The sequence below is a fragment of the Zonotrichia albicollis genome, chromosome 9, assembly GCF_047830755.1.
Source record: "Zonotrichia albicollis isolate bZonAlb1 chromosome 9, bZonAlb1.hap1, whole genome shotgun sequence".
NCBI lineage: Eukaryota > Metazoa > Chordata > Aves > Passeriformes > Passerellidae > Zonotrichia > Zonotrichia albicollis.
Window position 1 is genome coordinate 28,069,329 of NC_133827.1, and position 16,732 is coordinate 28,086,060.

Sequence of the window (16,732 nt, forward strand, 5' to 3'; positions counted from 1 at the left end):
CCAGAGCAGGGTTATGAGGAGGCTCAGCCACAGTGAGTTAATGGGCACTGCCCCTCACAGCAACACTGCACTCACTGAGCAGGGAGGTGATTACTTGTAGGCAATCAGACATAGATTTATGGGCACAGGATGGGAAAGCTTGAAAGGACTGTAATCCTCCTGAATTTTTATTTTTAATCATAGCTACTGAAAAAAACCAAGCCCCAAACCCTCAGTAAATTGCTACCAGAAGTCTTCTAAAATAAAACTCTCACACTAACAGTAGATTATTTGATATCAAAATATGATAAAATTATTAAAAATTTGCTTTGTATAGATTGGAAAAAAATCTGTTCAGATAGTTGAGATGGAGACACCTCTGGAGAAAAATGTGGTTACAAGGGTCACATCACTCAGGAATACTGTGCTCCAATCAAAGACACTGAAAAATAATAACACATGAAAAATAATGTGACTTGAATAATTTTATAAAACTGCAGGAGAAGCTCAGAAACGAGGAGTGTCCATGGTGGTAGCTGAGATATACAGGGCAATTACCACTTTCTCAGCAAAGTGTCATTTTGCAATTCAGTTTTCACCTGAGTTTTATATCTCAGATGAGAACTGGGACTCAGAGAATAAGAGATTCCCTAGATATCATATTATAGTGTTGATGCAGTATTGACTTTGAAGGAAGGATGGAATTGGGTCCCTTTTTTGGCAGTAGTGATGTTACTTCTTCTGAGTGCCAACCCAGTTAATCCTGACAAAGGTGAGCTTTTGAGATACTGAATCACAGCACAGTGTGGGAAGGTTGTCACGAGGTGACTGTGATGCCTCCCATCCAAAATGTTTATTGTTTTGAGGGAATAAAAAAAGGGGGGGCAGATACATTTTGATTTCCATTACTTTAAGTCAAAGATGTTGTATTTTCAATAACACCAAGCTACATGTCTTAAGGAGCTACAGGTGATGGCAGGTGCTTTCTTTGCTTTGAGATGTTGCAAATGGAGAGATTTAGACACACACATGCATCTGTATCTTATTTTCAATAAGAGGCAGTATAGAAAGCACACTATTGATCAGCCTCCGTGTGCTTTAAGAATTTCATTATTATTACCATGCCTCTCCCCATGCTGTGAGCAAGTCTGCAGATGAAATGCTCTGTACACAGTATTGGAAATGTATTAATAAAAAATCCCTGGCATATTATTAAAAATAAACTTTCAGTTAATGCAGAAAGGCAGAAACACCACTGCATTACAAAAAGTATCATTTTTTTGCTCATAGTAAAGATCTTAACTGCTACTTTTATGAACTCCGTGGAGATGATTAGTTTTCAAAAAAAAAATTAAGCAATTAGGCTGTTTTGTTGGTGTCTTACTCAGGTTAATAATAAACTTTGTCAGCTAGGAAAAATGAGAAATGGTTTACAGAAGATCTGTATGGGGAAAGGAAACTGTGTGCAGATGTATTTTGACAAAATCCTATAGATGAGATTAGTCAATTTCTGGCAATAAGAGTTTCCTCCAGTGAATTATGTCAGTGATTTTTAGAGCAGTAAAATGTTTGTTCTCTGAATTACTTTAGGTGTCTGTTCCTTTATTTTCCTTGCACATAAACAGCACAGTGTTGGAAAGAAGCCCAGGCCATGGTAGATGCATTATATTATTGCTAATGTGATTAACCCAAAGTAAAACATTAAATCCTCCTGAGGCATTAGTCTAAATAATGAGATGACCAACTCTAAGTTCCCTGGGCTCATGGCATGGTGAAAAATACATCATGCACTTCATCTCTTGCACTGACATTTGAAATTTATCATTTGAAGCTGGTGCAGGGAGCAACTGTGCACAGAGCCCTTGGAAGGGCAGAGTAATGCCGGTCAGGCCTGATGCACGTTACAACAAAGCTTGCTGAGGAAATGGCTCTGCCTCTGCTGCTGGGGTCTGCTGCCATGAAAGCCATCACCCTTCTGCCCATTCAGGCTACTCCTTTCACAGGAAGCTTGTAAATCAGCTGCATTGTTTAGGATCATATTAAATTCCTGCTTTGAAATATGTTCACCTAAGTTCTGTCTGAAGTGCTCAGAACAGCAGGGAATTATTGTAAGGACTTGCATGGACTGATTGACCCAAGGCTGTACAAAGCAGGTTGAAGGTATATTCTCCCATATACCATATAAGACATGCTGTACTGTTTTTTTTAATCAAAGATTAAATCAAAATGTGATTTCTGAATTCTCAACACCATGCAGCACAAGGTTGTGTAGAGCTGAGGTCACTGCTCATAGGCAGAGATGCTGCAGTGATAATCTGAGCAAGCACCGATTGGATATTTCCATCTTTCCTTATGTAGGAAAAAGGCTCAGACTCAGGAAAATGTTAGGCACTTATACAGAAAAGTTTTGCCTGAATTTTCATTGTCTGATGTACGCAGTGCCAATAATTATTATTCTTTTGTTTAAATGGCAGAATGACACCTGTGCACATTTGTGTCAAAACACACTTTAAAGCTACTTTAAATGCAGCAGGATGAACAGTAGTGTCTTTTCTGAAGGCAATGTTCTAAGACACTGCTTAATGGAAAAGTGAAATTTTCATTTCTTTTCCACCACTTTGCTTCTCAGTAACATGGAATAACATAATGACTCAAAGACACCCATTTTATTTAATTTTCTACTATACCATTTAAAACCCCAAACTTACAGAGATTATATCCTCCCGATATAGCAAATATCAATTAATGCATAATGGTCTTTTTGACAGAGTGACTACAGAATTGCTGTAAAAGTGTGCTTCCCTTTATCTAGTATTTATGCTGTTCAATGTTGCTTTTATTTAATGAGTTTTTTGATAATTGCACTGTTTAGTTTCGGCACTGCAGATTTCTGTTGATATTAAATTTGTTTTTGCAATATAATCCTTCCTTAAGAAACTTGGCCATTCTTACCAGTTTCAAGCAATACATTTAGATCTTCTGTGACTGTTTAAAACAATATTTAGGCCATTCATACAAAAACTTACTGTATCTAAAATAGATATGGATCTATTTATGAGCTACGTGTTTGCACTGTTTGTAATGTGAGGGAATGCAAAGCTGTTACTGACATAATTTTGTGTGTGCATGGTCACAGACACCTTCCAACCCCTTGAGCTGAAGAGGTTTCAGAGAGAAAAGATATTTTCTGGTGCAGTTGGTAAATTTGGACCAGATGTCATCCAAAACTGTGAGACCTGCCAGTGGCACAGGGCTCGTAGAGCAGCAGATGTGGCTTTGGGCAGAGCTGTTCAGGGAGGGTTTGTTTCCTTCTCACTCTGCAGATGACTTTACTTGTACAGCAACACCAATGAAGGCAGACACTTGTAAGTTAGTTATTGTGGTTATCAAGAACTATAGGAAATGCCCTTATTTCACAGTGTGCAAAGGCCCTTTGTAGAGTTCAGAAAGGGCACTAAATACAAATGTTAGGCTTGGGGTTGTTCTGAATTGTTTTTACTCACATTTTGCTTGAATTGTTTTTACTCACATTTCTAAATATGCATGACTTGGGAAAAATTTGTTTATTTGGAGAGAATAAGAGCTTAAATGGAATGTAAATGATCCAGAAGCTTGGGTCTGGTGCCGTAACAGAGATGAAATTAAACTTGTGTATGTGCATTTGTGTTGTGTTACATTGTACTCAGGAGAATGGAGAAACTATCAGGCATTTGTTCTGTATTTGAGCTTTCTTATTCTGGCAAAGCAAAGGTTTCAGATGTCAATGTTGGCTTTTTCCTTTTGTGTCAGCAACTCAGCTGTGGCTGCAAACCTCTCTATTCTGCTCATTCTGTTGATCTCAAGTCAAAAATTTCCTAATTTTCTTTTGGTAATGAACCAAATGGGCATTTTTGCCTTATTTTCTGGGCGCTAGCTTGAAACATGTGTTTTGAGATTTTATTTATACTGCTTGCACCAGTCCTTGCAAACTTTTCATGAGCAGTCAGGAGGAGGGTTAATCACTCCTTTGTTGAACAGTTCTTATTAATTGGGAAACACTGGTAAAACAATTTAGTTTTAATTAAATAAAGTCTCTTTTCTCACAAGTGCATTTGAAGACACTCCTCAAAGTTTCTAGTGTTTGGGTTTTTTAATTTAAATTTTATTTTTTCTTCTCTGTAGCCATATACAGCTTGAGCAATAATCCTGAGGCACCCAGCTGAAGTTTGAAATGAGTGCAGGGGAAAAGGAGTTCTGGAAGGAAGAGATAGGGAGTGTGCTATAAAGTTTCATAGTTTTATTTAAGCTTCTTGTGTTTCTCTGTAGTGTGTTTGGAGGTGTTGCTGCATCATTGTTAAGAAAAGGACTCCATTCCCATTGCCTTCTTGTAAAAATAAACTGAAGAATAAACTGCTGTATGTAACAAGTATGAGCTATCTGAATTCTAGCTGTGATGACAAGGAAAGCAATAGCTTGCATGAGATTAAGAAGAGACAAAGTGAGAAAGTGGAGTGAGAAATTGCCTTGATCAGGGATTCTGAAAGCATAGTCTACTTCTGCCTACAGGCCAAGAAAATAAATGAATGTCATTATGACATCCTGCACCAGCTAAGGATCTGTCCCCATTTCTCCACTCAGCTTCCCTGGGGCTCTAAGTACTTCTCTGTGGCCAGTGACTTCAGGCAATGTGATATTTCTGTCTGTGTATTCATAAATGTGTGATGGTTTGGTATTGGCTTCAGGTTCCTGCCTTAGTGAGCAGAGCAGTAAACTTCAGAGCTGAAGGGCAGGTCTAATGCCTAAAACAAGTCTAATGCCTAAAACTCCCCATAGATTCACAGAATCATTTAGGCTGGAAAAGACCTTTAAGATTGCAGAGTTGAACCAACAGCCCAGTACTGCCAAGTCCACAACTAAAGCCTGGGCCACATCTACATCTGGAAAGGCAAGAGCCTTCTTTTGTGAAACAAAGAAAAGATTAATTAATTTTACTTTTAAAAGTGCATCATTACTCCTTTCTGGGACATGTAAGTTGAGATGCTTGTAATAAATTGTATCAACATGTGCTTGATCTAACTTGGAGAGCTTGTCACTTTATAATTCTGCTTTTCAATGTAAGTGATAGGAAAGTGGCACATATCCATTATGACTTAGATTTCAAAGTCACAAGGTGATACAAAGAAATGCTCTGATGGAGAATTCAATGTCTCTTTTCCCAGAATTGCATTGAGCATAAATAAGAAAATACATTGACTGCAGACTGGAATTAAGCTGAGAGAATAGCATTCAAATTTAAGTATATGCATATGTAAGGGTTACTAGATGAGAAAGCATGTGAGCAGTCATTTCTTCTGTAGACTAATGAACTGGAAGACCTGGATTCTGAACTTTACTCTGCCAAAGATGAATATGTTTTAGCTGATAACTCATTTAAAATGGAACACAAATACTTGCTTGGACAGAAGCTGACACCTCCTTAGTGAACACATTAGCCACCAGTCTACACAATAATTTTATCTCATTTTCTGGCAAATTAAAATTATTTTCTAATTCTTCTATTTACCTCATCTCATGATGCATATGCAGCCAGATGAAGAACTGATGAGGTCTGGGCTAGAATTCTTCCAGAAGGGTGGAAGAAATTGAATGAGGCAGAGGAAGCAAACCATCAAAGCCAGGGAGGGAGAGCAGGGCTGTGGCTGCTGTGTCCAGGTGGGAAACAGGCTGCCATGGCATTTGCAGGGATTCTTTGGGGTGGGGATTAGAAAAGCTCAGGGATTGATTAAGACTCAGATCAAGACGCAGGCAGACTCCCTGAACCCACTCTGTAATTCCTGACCAGGCTTAGTGCTCATGAATAAGTGAATAGCAAAAGCAACTGGGTAGTTCCAAGATCGCCCTATACCCCTTGTCTACTTGTGCAATGAGAGCAGCTAAGAGTCACTTTTTAGGATTCCTGTTTGGATATTTTACATAAATTTCTACATAAACTTTTGTACAAACATCTCTTCTGTATATTTATTTGCATGGAAACCATTTTGGATTTATAAACCCATAATTTTATGTCTATTTTCAATATCCCTTTATATATTATTAGTCACTATAACAAAATGGTGTATATTTGAAGAACTGAAAAAAATGCAGAAGCAGAATATAATTTTAAGGGCATTGAAACCAAGTACTTCTTGCTGAGATAGGAGGAGATTTTCTCATTTAAAGCTCATCAGTGTACTGACCAGCCAGTCCCTGTTGGGCTGTTTCTGATAACTCCCTATACAAAAGTCTCTATTACATTGTAATTATCTGTTTATTAAAAGCTAAAAGCCCAGACTGCCATACATAGCCTCGATTACTTAATATCTGCTTTAATTAACTTTTCACATTCAGCTAATTCTGGAACAATTTGATAGGCTTGTTATCAAGCATGCCAGACCTGTCCTTCCACTCTACATTTTCAAAAAGAACACAAAGTTCAGAATTTCCAGAGGAATGTTTCATGAAAGTTGAAGTCACAGTTTTCTCCTGTCACAAAGTTCCTCTGCAAACCCGGATGTACCCAGTAATGTTTTTCTTAGCTTCACTATTGTTTCGTTAGAATATTTATGTCCTAGTCCATATGTTGCATAAGACCCTTAGGGACTGTAAGACCCCAAATCTCCCCAGTTATTCTATACCTTTTTTCTTTTTATTCTTGTTGGAAGACACAAGGTCTGTTTTTTTTTTGTTGGGTTTTTTTTGTTTGTTTTTTGTTAATGTAGAGTTAAAAATTGGAATGAAATGTTTTTTGCACTTTGTGGAATATCTGATAACAGAAAACCACAGGAAAACTTAAAAAACCTGAGAAAGTTTGAAAACTTTTGGGTTTTTTCATATTGAAGTGATATTTTAGGTCATGCTGAAAACTTTTATCCCTTCTAAATGGAGCATTCATTTCATTTTTATTGCTGAAAAAATTCTAGTATTCTTAATTGAGCAAAATAGGAGAAGGATGAACATACACACTTTGGAAATTATGCAGACATTTCAATAAAAGTGAAAACATTTCAACAAATGTGAAAACCATTAATTCCATGCTCTATTTTTTAGTCCCTCTGACAGCATCACACCTTTCTTAAAATATCAAAGTTCAGTGAGTTTTGAGACCACTTATTTTGCAGAAACCATCATTTTCTGAGCAATAATAGAAAGAATTAAGCAGTATCTTGTTCAATGCTTATAGAACAGGAATATAAGATTCACCTTAGGAAATATGATCCTTATTTTTTCTAGACTCCAGTTTGTTACCACATATTTATCTCAAACTTTTAAAGGCTCATACTATTTTTCTGTACCTTTTGCTTACCTTCAAATGACACAGTTTTGACAAATGCTTGAAATAAGCTGGGTTTATGCTTGCTCCAATTTAATTCTGGCAGAGTAGTTAGAGTTTCAGATTAATTTGGGATATTTAGGTAGAAAGCAATAAATCATCAGTCTCATTCCTATGTTCCAAATAATTAATTTGCTTCCTAGCACTATTTCCAGATAGGTTTATTTGGTTCTTTGTAATTTGAATAACTTCATTATATTGACTGCTGCATAGCAGTTATCTTTTGTATGACAAGGAGAAAAGTTTTAATGGGAGAATAAAGTTACTGCATTGGATGGAAGAAAACTTTTTTAGCATACTCAGACATATCAAAGCAGCAGTATTTTAAAATAGGATAAACTAAATAGTTTAATTGACACAAATCCAGCTGGATGGTTTCTATTTGAAATTATAGATTTATTTATAGTTTTCTGGAACTATTCAGGGTTTTTGGCCTGTGGAAAGTTAATCTTACCATTTGGTGCTACTAAACTGAAAGGCATGAATCTTTTATTGTTGTGTAATATTCCTTCTCTCTTGTACCAAATAGTCTAGCAATAAACGTGTATCTTTCATATCTTTTTCTGTTTTCAGTAGCCATGTGTAGCTAGAAATACAAGCTGTGTGAGGTGGGATTTAACTGTCTGCCCTGTTAGGAGACTGTGCTCAAAATTAGACCCCTCTGGCCAGTAAAGACCAACAGAGTTGATAGCTGGAGTTGCGTACAAGTCATGCACCAGTCACAATTGCAATCCAAAATCTCCTATTCAACATCTGCCCTGGACTGCCTCCACAGTTGCAGTCAGAAAGCCAAGTCCTCTGTATTTTAGGCTTTTTTTTTTTTTGTTATCAAGCACAAATGTTGATAAATCTTGTTTAGTGCCGTTCAGGCAAAATGCTGTGGTGAATAACTGTGAGAGATCAAATGCACACCTTATCTTTGCAGAGAAGTACCTTGCAAATAAATGACAGGCATTTCAGGAGATCACTGAGATTCATTACCTGGATGATTTCTCATTTTCAGATAGAAATGAAAGGAAATTATCCAATTTCTTTTTCTTATAATAACATCCAATACATTTAATGTCCAATTTTATAGAGCTTCTTGATTTATAGCATTTCCCAGGCTCATCGTGCTCTAGCTACCACTGCAAAAGCAGTTACCATCTTAACCCTTTCAGTGTGGCTGTAACCCAAGAAATGTTTCCTTTGCTCAAAGGTAATTTCATGTGTGATGTTGAGCTCCTCTGGGTCTGAAGCAGAATGCCTTTCTAATATGGCTTCAGTCAGGAACTCCAGACCATTTGCTATTTCTTGTAATTACTGCATACACATGAAGTGCTTACATACCTGCAAATCCAGAACTGGTGGCAAAAACCAAAGAAAAAGTAGCAAATCTAGCAATATTTTTGTATTAAAAAAAGATCCTTCACTCAGTTCTAACTCAATATTTTAGCCAGTGCTAGTACAGGGGATCAAGGGGAACAAAGTGATAAACCAGCATCTGATCTTCTGCTCTCTGTGACCCATGTGACAACTAATCAATACATTGCCATGCAAATTATACAAATGCTGAATGACAGTGATCTCTTGGCTAAACCTTTTTGCCTTTTCCACTGTCTTCCTGGAGCAGTTGTTGCCCACCCTGCTGGGGAGGTGAGTTACTGGGTGCACGGAGAGGGACTGGCAGCCATGCAGTTTCCTAACTGAATCATAAATTCCTATTTTTCTGTTGTACCCAGAACATTGTGTACAAACAATGATGCAGCTCATCAGCCAAACTGTGTGTTTTGAAGATAATGCTGCTTCAATAACTCTGGGACAGCATTTCCTCTGAGCCTTTATTGTGGGCTGTCCATGAACACATGAAAGCTTCCTTGTTAGTTTAATTTTACTTAAACAATTTTCAAGGTGTTCTTCACAATTGTGAAAACCTTTTTAAACAGCAATGTAGATCTTGTGACCTGAGAATCTGCACATTTGATCAGTAACATCCTAAGGCTGATGAGAGCCTGGGGTCAGCAATGTGTTTGCTCATGTATATGCCATTAGTGATGATGCAGGAATATTCAAGCTACCATCAGTATAAAAGGTGCCAGGCAAAGGTTGTCCTGTAGATGTTCACAGGAACAGACAGTTGGCCGCCTAAGGACAGTATATTAAAGTAGTTGCAGCATTTATGGTTAGATTTGTTACATTAAATTAGAGCTGTTTCTGGATTTCAGAGGGGTTTTTTTTAGGATTAAATGTTTTCCCAAGCAAAGACAGTGTGATCTCTTTTGAAGGTGTGTCTGGGTGAAAAAATTCTCAGTGGGCTGAAGAGACCTGGCTGAAATTGGCCTCCCAGCAAGAGTGTTTATTGCAGTGGGATTTAAATACATACTGTACCATGGCTAAAGAGCAATATGACCCTGCAAACCAGATCAAACTTTGTTTATTGGAGCTATATTTGTTACTGAGAGGGAACACCAGTTAGGCTGATTATGACTGTTCTAAACACAAAACAAAATAATAACCAGTACAAAGTGCACAGAAATACAACCATGCTCGAAAATAGCTTGCCTTTAATTGTACTGTTCATCTCTATGTTGTGGTCACTAAAAATTACAGTTGAACATTCTGTTTCCAACTGTAAATAACAGCTTCACTTCAACTAAACTGTTTTTTAGAACTCTAGAGAAAATATGACCCAAAGGAATATGGGTCAGAACCTCCCAAGGCCAGGAAAAAACATTTAGCTAAATCTTCTTTCTAAACTGACTTTCCTTATTGACAAATGAGGACAGGAAAATGTGTTCCAAGGAATACAAGCAAAACAATTAACAAGGTTCATAATAGTTTCTAAGTATTGCATTATGGATCATCTGAAGATATGTACACACAGTCTTGGGTGGTAGAGTCAGAGTCTCGTGGACCAGCCATGTTTCAGGAAGGATAATCCTTGTGTGCCCATGTGAGGGAGACAGGAAAGCCAAGATGTGTGTCCTTAGTGTAGGAATAAATGAGAGGCACTAGAGATCAAACTCCAGTTTGGCTCTAGTTGATAAGAAATGCTGTGAGGAGACGTACTTTTCTCATGCTCTTCATGAGCAGAGCAGCACTCAGTGATGCAGCACAACATTCTGATCAGCTTCTCTTAACCAGGCAAAAGGATCATTCCTCCTTGCCTCAGCTGACTGCAGCCCAGATCACCTGTCACGAGGCCATTGTGTCCAGTACCTTTCTTGAACACAGCTGGACACAGGGAATGCTACTACAGAGCAGTATTCTGAATACTGAAAAGAATATTTTTGTTACTGAAGCAGTAGTGCTGTAATCCTGGCCAAGATCATGTTGTTACTATGGTTGCTCTGTCATAAAGTTCTGTCTTTCAGCAGCCTATAACTAGCTGCTAAAGGGCTGAGATAAACACAAAATCATATTCAACTAACCAGGTTTTTGGGTTGTTTTGTGGTAGATAGCCACAGTCATACACAGCACAGCATTTCACCCCACTGCCCATCTACATTCCTAATGAGCCATCCTGCTAAACATAGACACTGCCTTGGCCTTTGGTGTTGCAACAAACTATTGGATACTGAAGGACCCAAAATGTTGGCTCCTTCTGCTGAGTGAGATGCTTTTGCTGAGAACGTGACTTTAGTCAGCCTTGGTCATCACCCAGCAATGGGGCATGCCAGGCCTCAGTGCTTAGAGAAAGTTGGATGTTTGGAACTGAAAGTGAATTAGAAATGGTGTGATTTTAAGGGCAGCCAGGCACACAGACAACTCTTTTCTAAAGTACATTTATCAACAGCAGTGGCCAGAATGGCACAGTAGTAAAAGCTACTATTAAAAGCTGCTCAGTATTTATTTAGATTGTGGAATAAAGTTCTTTCTATTAACTGAAGAACAGCTGCAAAGAGATGCACAAAGAATCTGGAAATCTCTTGACAAACATTTACACAGAAGGTGATGATAAACAAACAAGACCTAATACCTAGCACAATGCTTTTATAGGACATGTTTTATTAACAGCTTTGAATTTTTGCTCTGCCTGTCAGGAGAATCCTTTATCCTCAAACCTCTCAGTGCAGATTTACTGTAAAATGTAGCTCTCTATTTTTAATCAGAGTATGGGGAATGAAGGGAATCATATATCCAAAAGCATTAGCAAGTAATGCTCAGCATCTCTGAAGGCACATTTATTGAATAGTTCAGTTTGACTGGGAACTTAAATGGCTCTCTCTGTTTTGGTGCTGATGTATTATGGAATTATTCTCACATGCTGATCCAGGTTTATTCATTGTCTGCCAAGAACTGAATATTGTAGTCCTTTCACATGGGGAGTAAAAGCAATTCTTTTTCCTGTTACAACTTTAAGACATTGTCAAAAGACAGTGTATTACTTAGGGAGGTGGTGCAGCCAGTTCTGCTCTCAGTGTGGCTGCTGATAGTGCTGCAAACACCTGAGCCACCTCTGTGCTGGGAAGGGCTGTTACTGCACCAGGCAACTGGGAACTTGTAAAAAAACCTCATCCTCAGAAAGGGAACACCCAGCCCTCCCTGAAACTCAGAGCTTCAGGTGTTTAAAAAGGAGACAGCTAAAATAAATAAGACATTTCCAAAAGTGTAGGTTTCATTCTTTTAGAATAAAGTGAGGAAATATTCAGTCTTTGCCAAGAATTTAAAGACTCATTTTGAAAGGTGTTGTGTATGAGTAAATGCAGTAGTAAAATGAGAATTATTGGTATGGATTTCTGTTAAAACTGTGTTTTGACATATAGACACATTTAGCCATAAATTCTGTTATTAGCAGGTCATATTTTTAAGGCTTTAAGAACTTTTCTTAAATTCAAGATAGAGTTTAAGTAGGAATAAATGTTTTAATATAATTTATTTGTTAAATAAAGGAAACAAGAATTATTATTAATAAATTTAGTGGATTCCTGGGATACGTTTAGGCTTTTTTTTTTTTTTACAAAAGCTCTTATCTGGTTTCTTGTGACACAGCTGATTAATGTTGCTGCATTACATGGGAGATGGAAGTTGAGACTTTTTAGGTAGCACATGGTTATTTCTGATAGTGTATCTTACTACATGTTTTAGCAACAATTTGCAAATGTTGTATAAGCCATACGTATTCCTGGAATAAATCAACTGGTAGTTATATCTGAGGATGCATCTTTTCTCTAAAAATAGAGTGACAAATTATATTTCCATTATGTTAAATTTTATCTGAAAAAGAAAAGCACAGATCTGATGGTATTTCTGTGAGGAGAGGGGGAAAATTATGGGAATCCAGTTATTATGGAGACAAAGACTGATTTTTTTTCAGAAGACGCTTCATTCCTACTTTTATTTCAAAGTTGTCATTGTAAGGGAATTAAGGTGTAAGGGAATTGTCATTCCCTTATACACCAAGAGTCCTGGTCACTGTTAAGAGAACTTCACAATGTAAATTATGGAGAAAGCAATAAATAATTGAAACGTGGTATAATATGTGGCAATGATATACAGCAATAAGGCTGTAGAGATCTGAGTCATGTCTTCTGCCCTAACACTGTAAAGCATTATGGCAGACAAATGTAAATATATGGATGTGAGCTCTTTCTGATTTATGCCATTTTTATGTATCTTGAACTGAATGGATGATAGATTTGTCTTTTGTGGGTAAGTTGGTCTGTACCATATAAACCCAAGAATTTATCTCTAGGATAAGACTGAGCTGATTGACCTTGAGGAGTTTAGAGTTGCATCTTCTGAAGTAATCATAGGAACTGGACCCTATTTCACAGAGGGTGAGGGGACACAAAACAGTGCTGTGAATGAGATTAAGTCCATCCAAATAGATTCAGAAATCACATTCTCTTTTCTATTAGTCTCTGAATGCCTCCAGATGAATTAAATGCATTATCTGCTGGATAATCATTTTATGATGAAAAATTGGCAAAAAAAGCATACTCTGCTTGTGACTGTTTGCTTGACTGTGCTGTTTTTGACATTCTCTCCTGAGAAGGTTTAACTATACAGCAACTTGTAGTTTCTGTAGGGAAAGTCAGTGTAGTCACTGTGACCATTCATATATTTTAATTTCCCATAAGCACTATTTTGACAAGGTGAATACCTTTAGTTGTTTGGATTAACTGAGCTGGCACTGTGCTTTGGATTGGACTGACAGTGGTAGATCTGGTTCCCTGGAGCTCTGGGGAATCTCACAGAGGAGTTTCAAGCTGCCCTGGGAAGGTGCCTGAGCAATGTTTGTCACAAAGGGCTGCTGTGAGACCAGAGCCCCTCTTCTGTGCTCATAGCCATGCTTGCTCATTTCCCAGGCTCCAGCCCTTTCTGTCTGTAATTGATGGCACACAAACCCTTTCCAATAAATCTCTTCAGACACAATCATACAATTTTTCTACTTGTAATGCAGTTTCCTTGGCTTTGTGAGCTGAACCCTCCAAACTAGCTTGAAAAATACCATCTTTTTCTTCTAAAGAACCATGGGGATAGCTGCAGCTCAGAGCTGCCGTTCAGACACAGGTGCCAGCATGCTGGAGGATTACACCAAGCAAGCTGGGGTCATTTGCCACAGCTCCATAACTTTGCTCAGCAAACTCATCTGCCAGAGTCCATACGACTGTCAATTGTCATGAATTACCTACACCTTTGAATACAATTACTTAGCAAAATTAATTAGGACTAAAAAGATAAATGCTGGTAGCTAAGAACAAAAGTCCACACTGAGGGGTAATAAATTATAAATACAATTAAATATCTTCACTAGAAGGAGAAATCAGAGCCTCAAGATAAATTTGTAATTAAAGATGTCTATTTAAAATTTTATCTCTGACCTCCTCATAATTTATGAAGATGTATGTTCCAATGTCAAGAAATTAAGTGTAAATTATGAACCTAATAGCTTTATAGTAAGAAAATCGATATCCTGATTACAGACTCAATTTATATTATTGATAAAAATGTCTGGCAGATCTGATGGGATTCAGAGAAAATCCTTAGAGATAAGCATTTCAAATCAGTAATGATTGTCTACTTTCAGTGTCTTTGGTGAAATCTATTGTACAAGAGTCTAGAGAAAGAAGCATGTGCATTGAACAGTATAAACAGTCAATATGAGAGTCAGCCCCTCACCTGTGCTCTTGGGGGGCTTTGCACCTCTGGGTAGCACTAAGGAGCAGAAGAAATGCCCTAGCATCCAATTCATTTTCTTGTAAGTGAAAGCACTTCACAATCTTAATTTAAAAATTCCCTTGAGAGCTAAACCACGAGGGGCATCTAGTGACCCAAGCTCTCAGGCTGCACATTGCTCCCAGCCTTTTCCCCTTACTGCATTCTCAGCATTATCCCTTATCTCCTGTTATAGAAACCCAGACTGACTTGCTCCCCGAGATCTACTGAGAAAGCTCTTCCTCACCCACGTTTCCATTGCCACACAGAAAAACATTTGCTGACTGACAGTGAAGAAGTGGCAAACCTCAGAAAGATGACTGATAGTGCCAGAGTGTATCCAAACTGTAATGGCCTTGATTGACATTATGGGACATGAGACATGTCATAAAGAAGAATCAAGCTGTCACAGAAATAGAAAACCTCCCCACTGTACATGGATGCCTGCATCCGTGTTTATCCAGTGCACTTGTGCCCTAGTCCTTATTTTGTCTGCAGTTTTATCTGTGCTCTTTGTAAAAGCCCCAATTTGGTTATCTTCAGCTGCTATTTTATAGCAAGAGTCTGACATGAAAGCTTGTAATCAGACATCATTTTGTAAACAAGGAAAACATGCTATATATAGAATAAATGATAAGGAATTGTGAATTACAGGCCCATCTTGATACTGAGGATTTCTGTGGTGATCTTGCAAATCACAGCAGGGAGTTCTGAATGGATTGTGAAGTAACCAGAATCAATAACCAGCATGAGTGCACTCATTATTAAAAGTTGGGTTTCAAAAAAGCACACTTGGAAGGACACTGCATTTAAATTAGATCCTTTTTACTCCAGTTTTCTATGTCTCTCTTCCTTGTAATTTAACCTCCCTTGCAATTCATTGCTCTTTGTGAATACAAGTGACTATGAAGTAATTAAAAAATATAGTGAAGAAAAATATATAAAACAATGCATAATAAATTAATGCCTGAATGAGGCAGCAGTGGAGGAAGATTTTTGCAGCATATTTTCATTATAATCAGAAATACACCATTTATTAGATGTTTGTGTAGCAACTACAGATTTAAGGATGAGGGCAAAGTCTGCCTGTATAGCTCTCTCTTCAGCAGCAAGGAGCATGCCATTTTGATGTTTGAAAGGAGCAGTAGTGAAACAAACTCTCAGGAAACAAGGATGTCTGACCCACATCTGAGTCCATAACAAACTTAGGAAGGACCCATTCCTTGTGGTCTGGAGCCTCTCACAGGTGCATAACCCCTCCCTTTGTGCTAAAGCTCATACAAAGCACGCCTGTAAGATTAGGAAGTTGTAAGGATGTAGTGGAGGATCTGCAGGGATCCTGTTCTGCTGTTGCTGCACGGACAGTACTGACCTGATCTGCAGCCAGGTGAGCATTGGTGTGGTGCCTCCCCCACACACCCAGACCGTGAAGAACACCACCAGCAGGGCTGTGGTGAACATCATCTGCTTGGGCTGCGAGTCCGTGTCGCGGATGGCCAACGCAAACGCGATCGCACCCCGCAAACCTGAAACCAGACAAGGGGGAGTAACTTAATGAGACAGAGAAACAGAATTCTAATCTTTCCAGTCCAAACCCAGTTCCAAGGGCAGAGGAAATTTTCTGATCATAATCCTGCTTATAAAGTGCTGAATCATGCTAACTGAAAGGATGGGATTTAATGCAGCAAATTTGCAAAAGTGACCAATGAAAGTACTCTCATATTCACATAATAATCACACTTTTGCTTTACGTCCACTGAATTCTTTATCTTGAATAATTGCAAATTAGGTGGTGATCTGAACTTAATGCAGGTTGAAAAAGAAATCTATATTCTGTGTTAAGTGGGACTACTCATGAAGTCAGAAGCAAGTGAAAAAGAGGGTTGGCATTAAAATCTGTACCTAAATATGCTACTCATTGCTTCCTTGAAAATATGAGCTATATTCCTTTCAAATCATTTAATGTTCTAAGACTAGTCAGAAAAACATGACTTAAAAACAATGCATAGTTTTTCAAAGATGATTTTAAATACCTAAAAGGGGATGCAGAATAAATTAATGTACTTGAAATTTTATAATAGTTGTAGAATTATACACCCACAGAGACTGAATAAACAAGAAATTACAAAGGTGGTGAAAACAGCTAAATGAGTTTTTAAAAAAAAGCCCCATAGGTAGAAATAAAGGGACTAAATAGGTCTTGACAAAATGCCATGTTTAAAAATTGAGGAGGAAAAAACCTGCTAGTGCCTGCAGCCCTCAGGA

The 16,732-nt window shown here is 37.9% G+C and overlaps 1 protein-coding gene across 1 annotated transcript in view; it reads right to left on the reverse strand.

Moving 5' to 3' along the window:
- Positions 1–16,732, reverse strand: part of SLC9A9 (solute carrier family 9 member A9) — a 182,523-nt gene that overhangs the window by 56,848 nt on the left and 108,943 nt on the right. Inside the window, exon 12 of the mRNA XM_005489442.4 lies at positions 15,840–15,993. Within this exon, the coding sequence (XP_005489499.2) occupies positions 15,840–15,993 (154 nt within the window). The remainder of the gene's footprint in view (positions 1–15,839; positions 15,994–16,732) is intronic.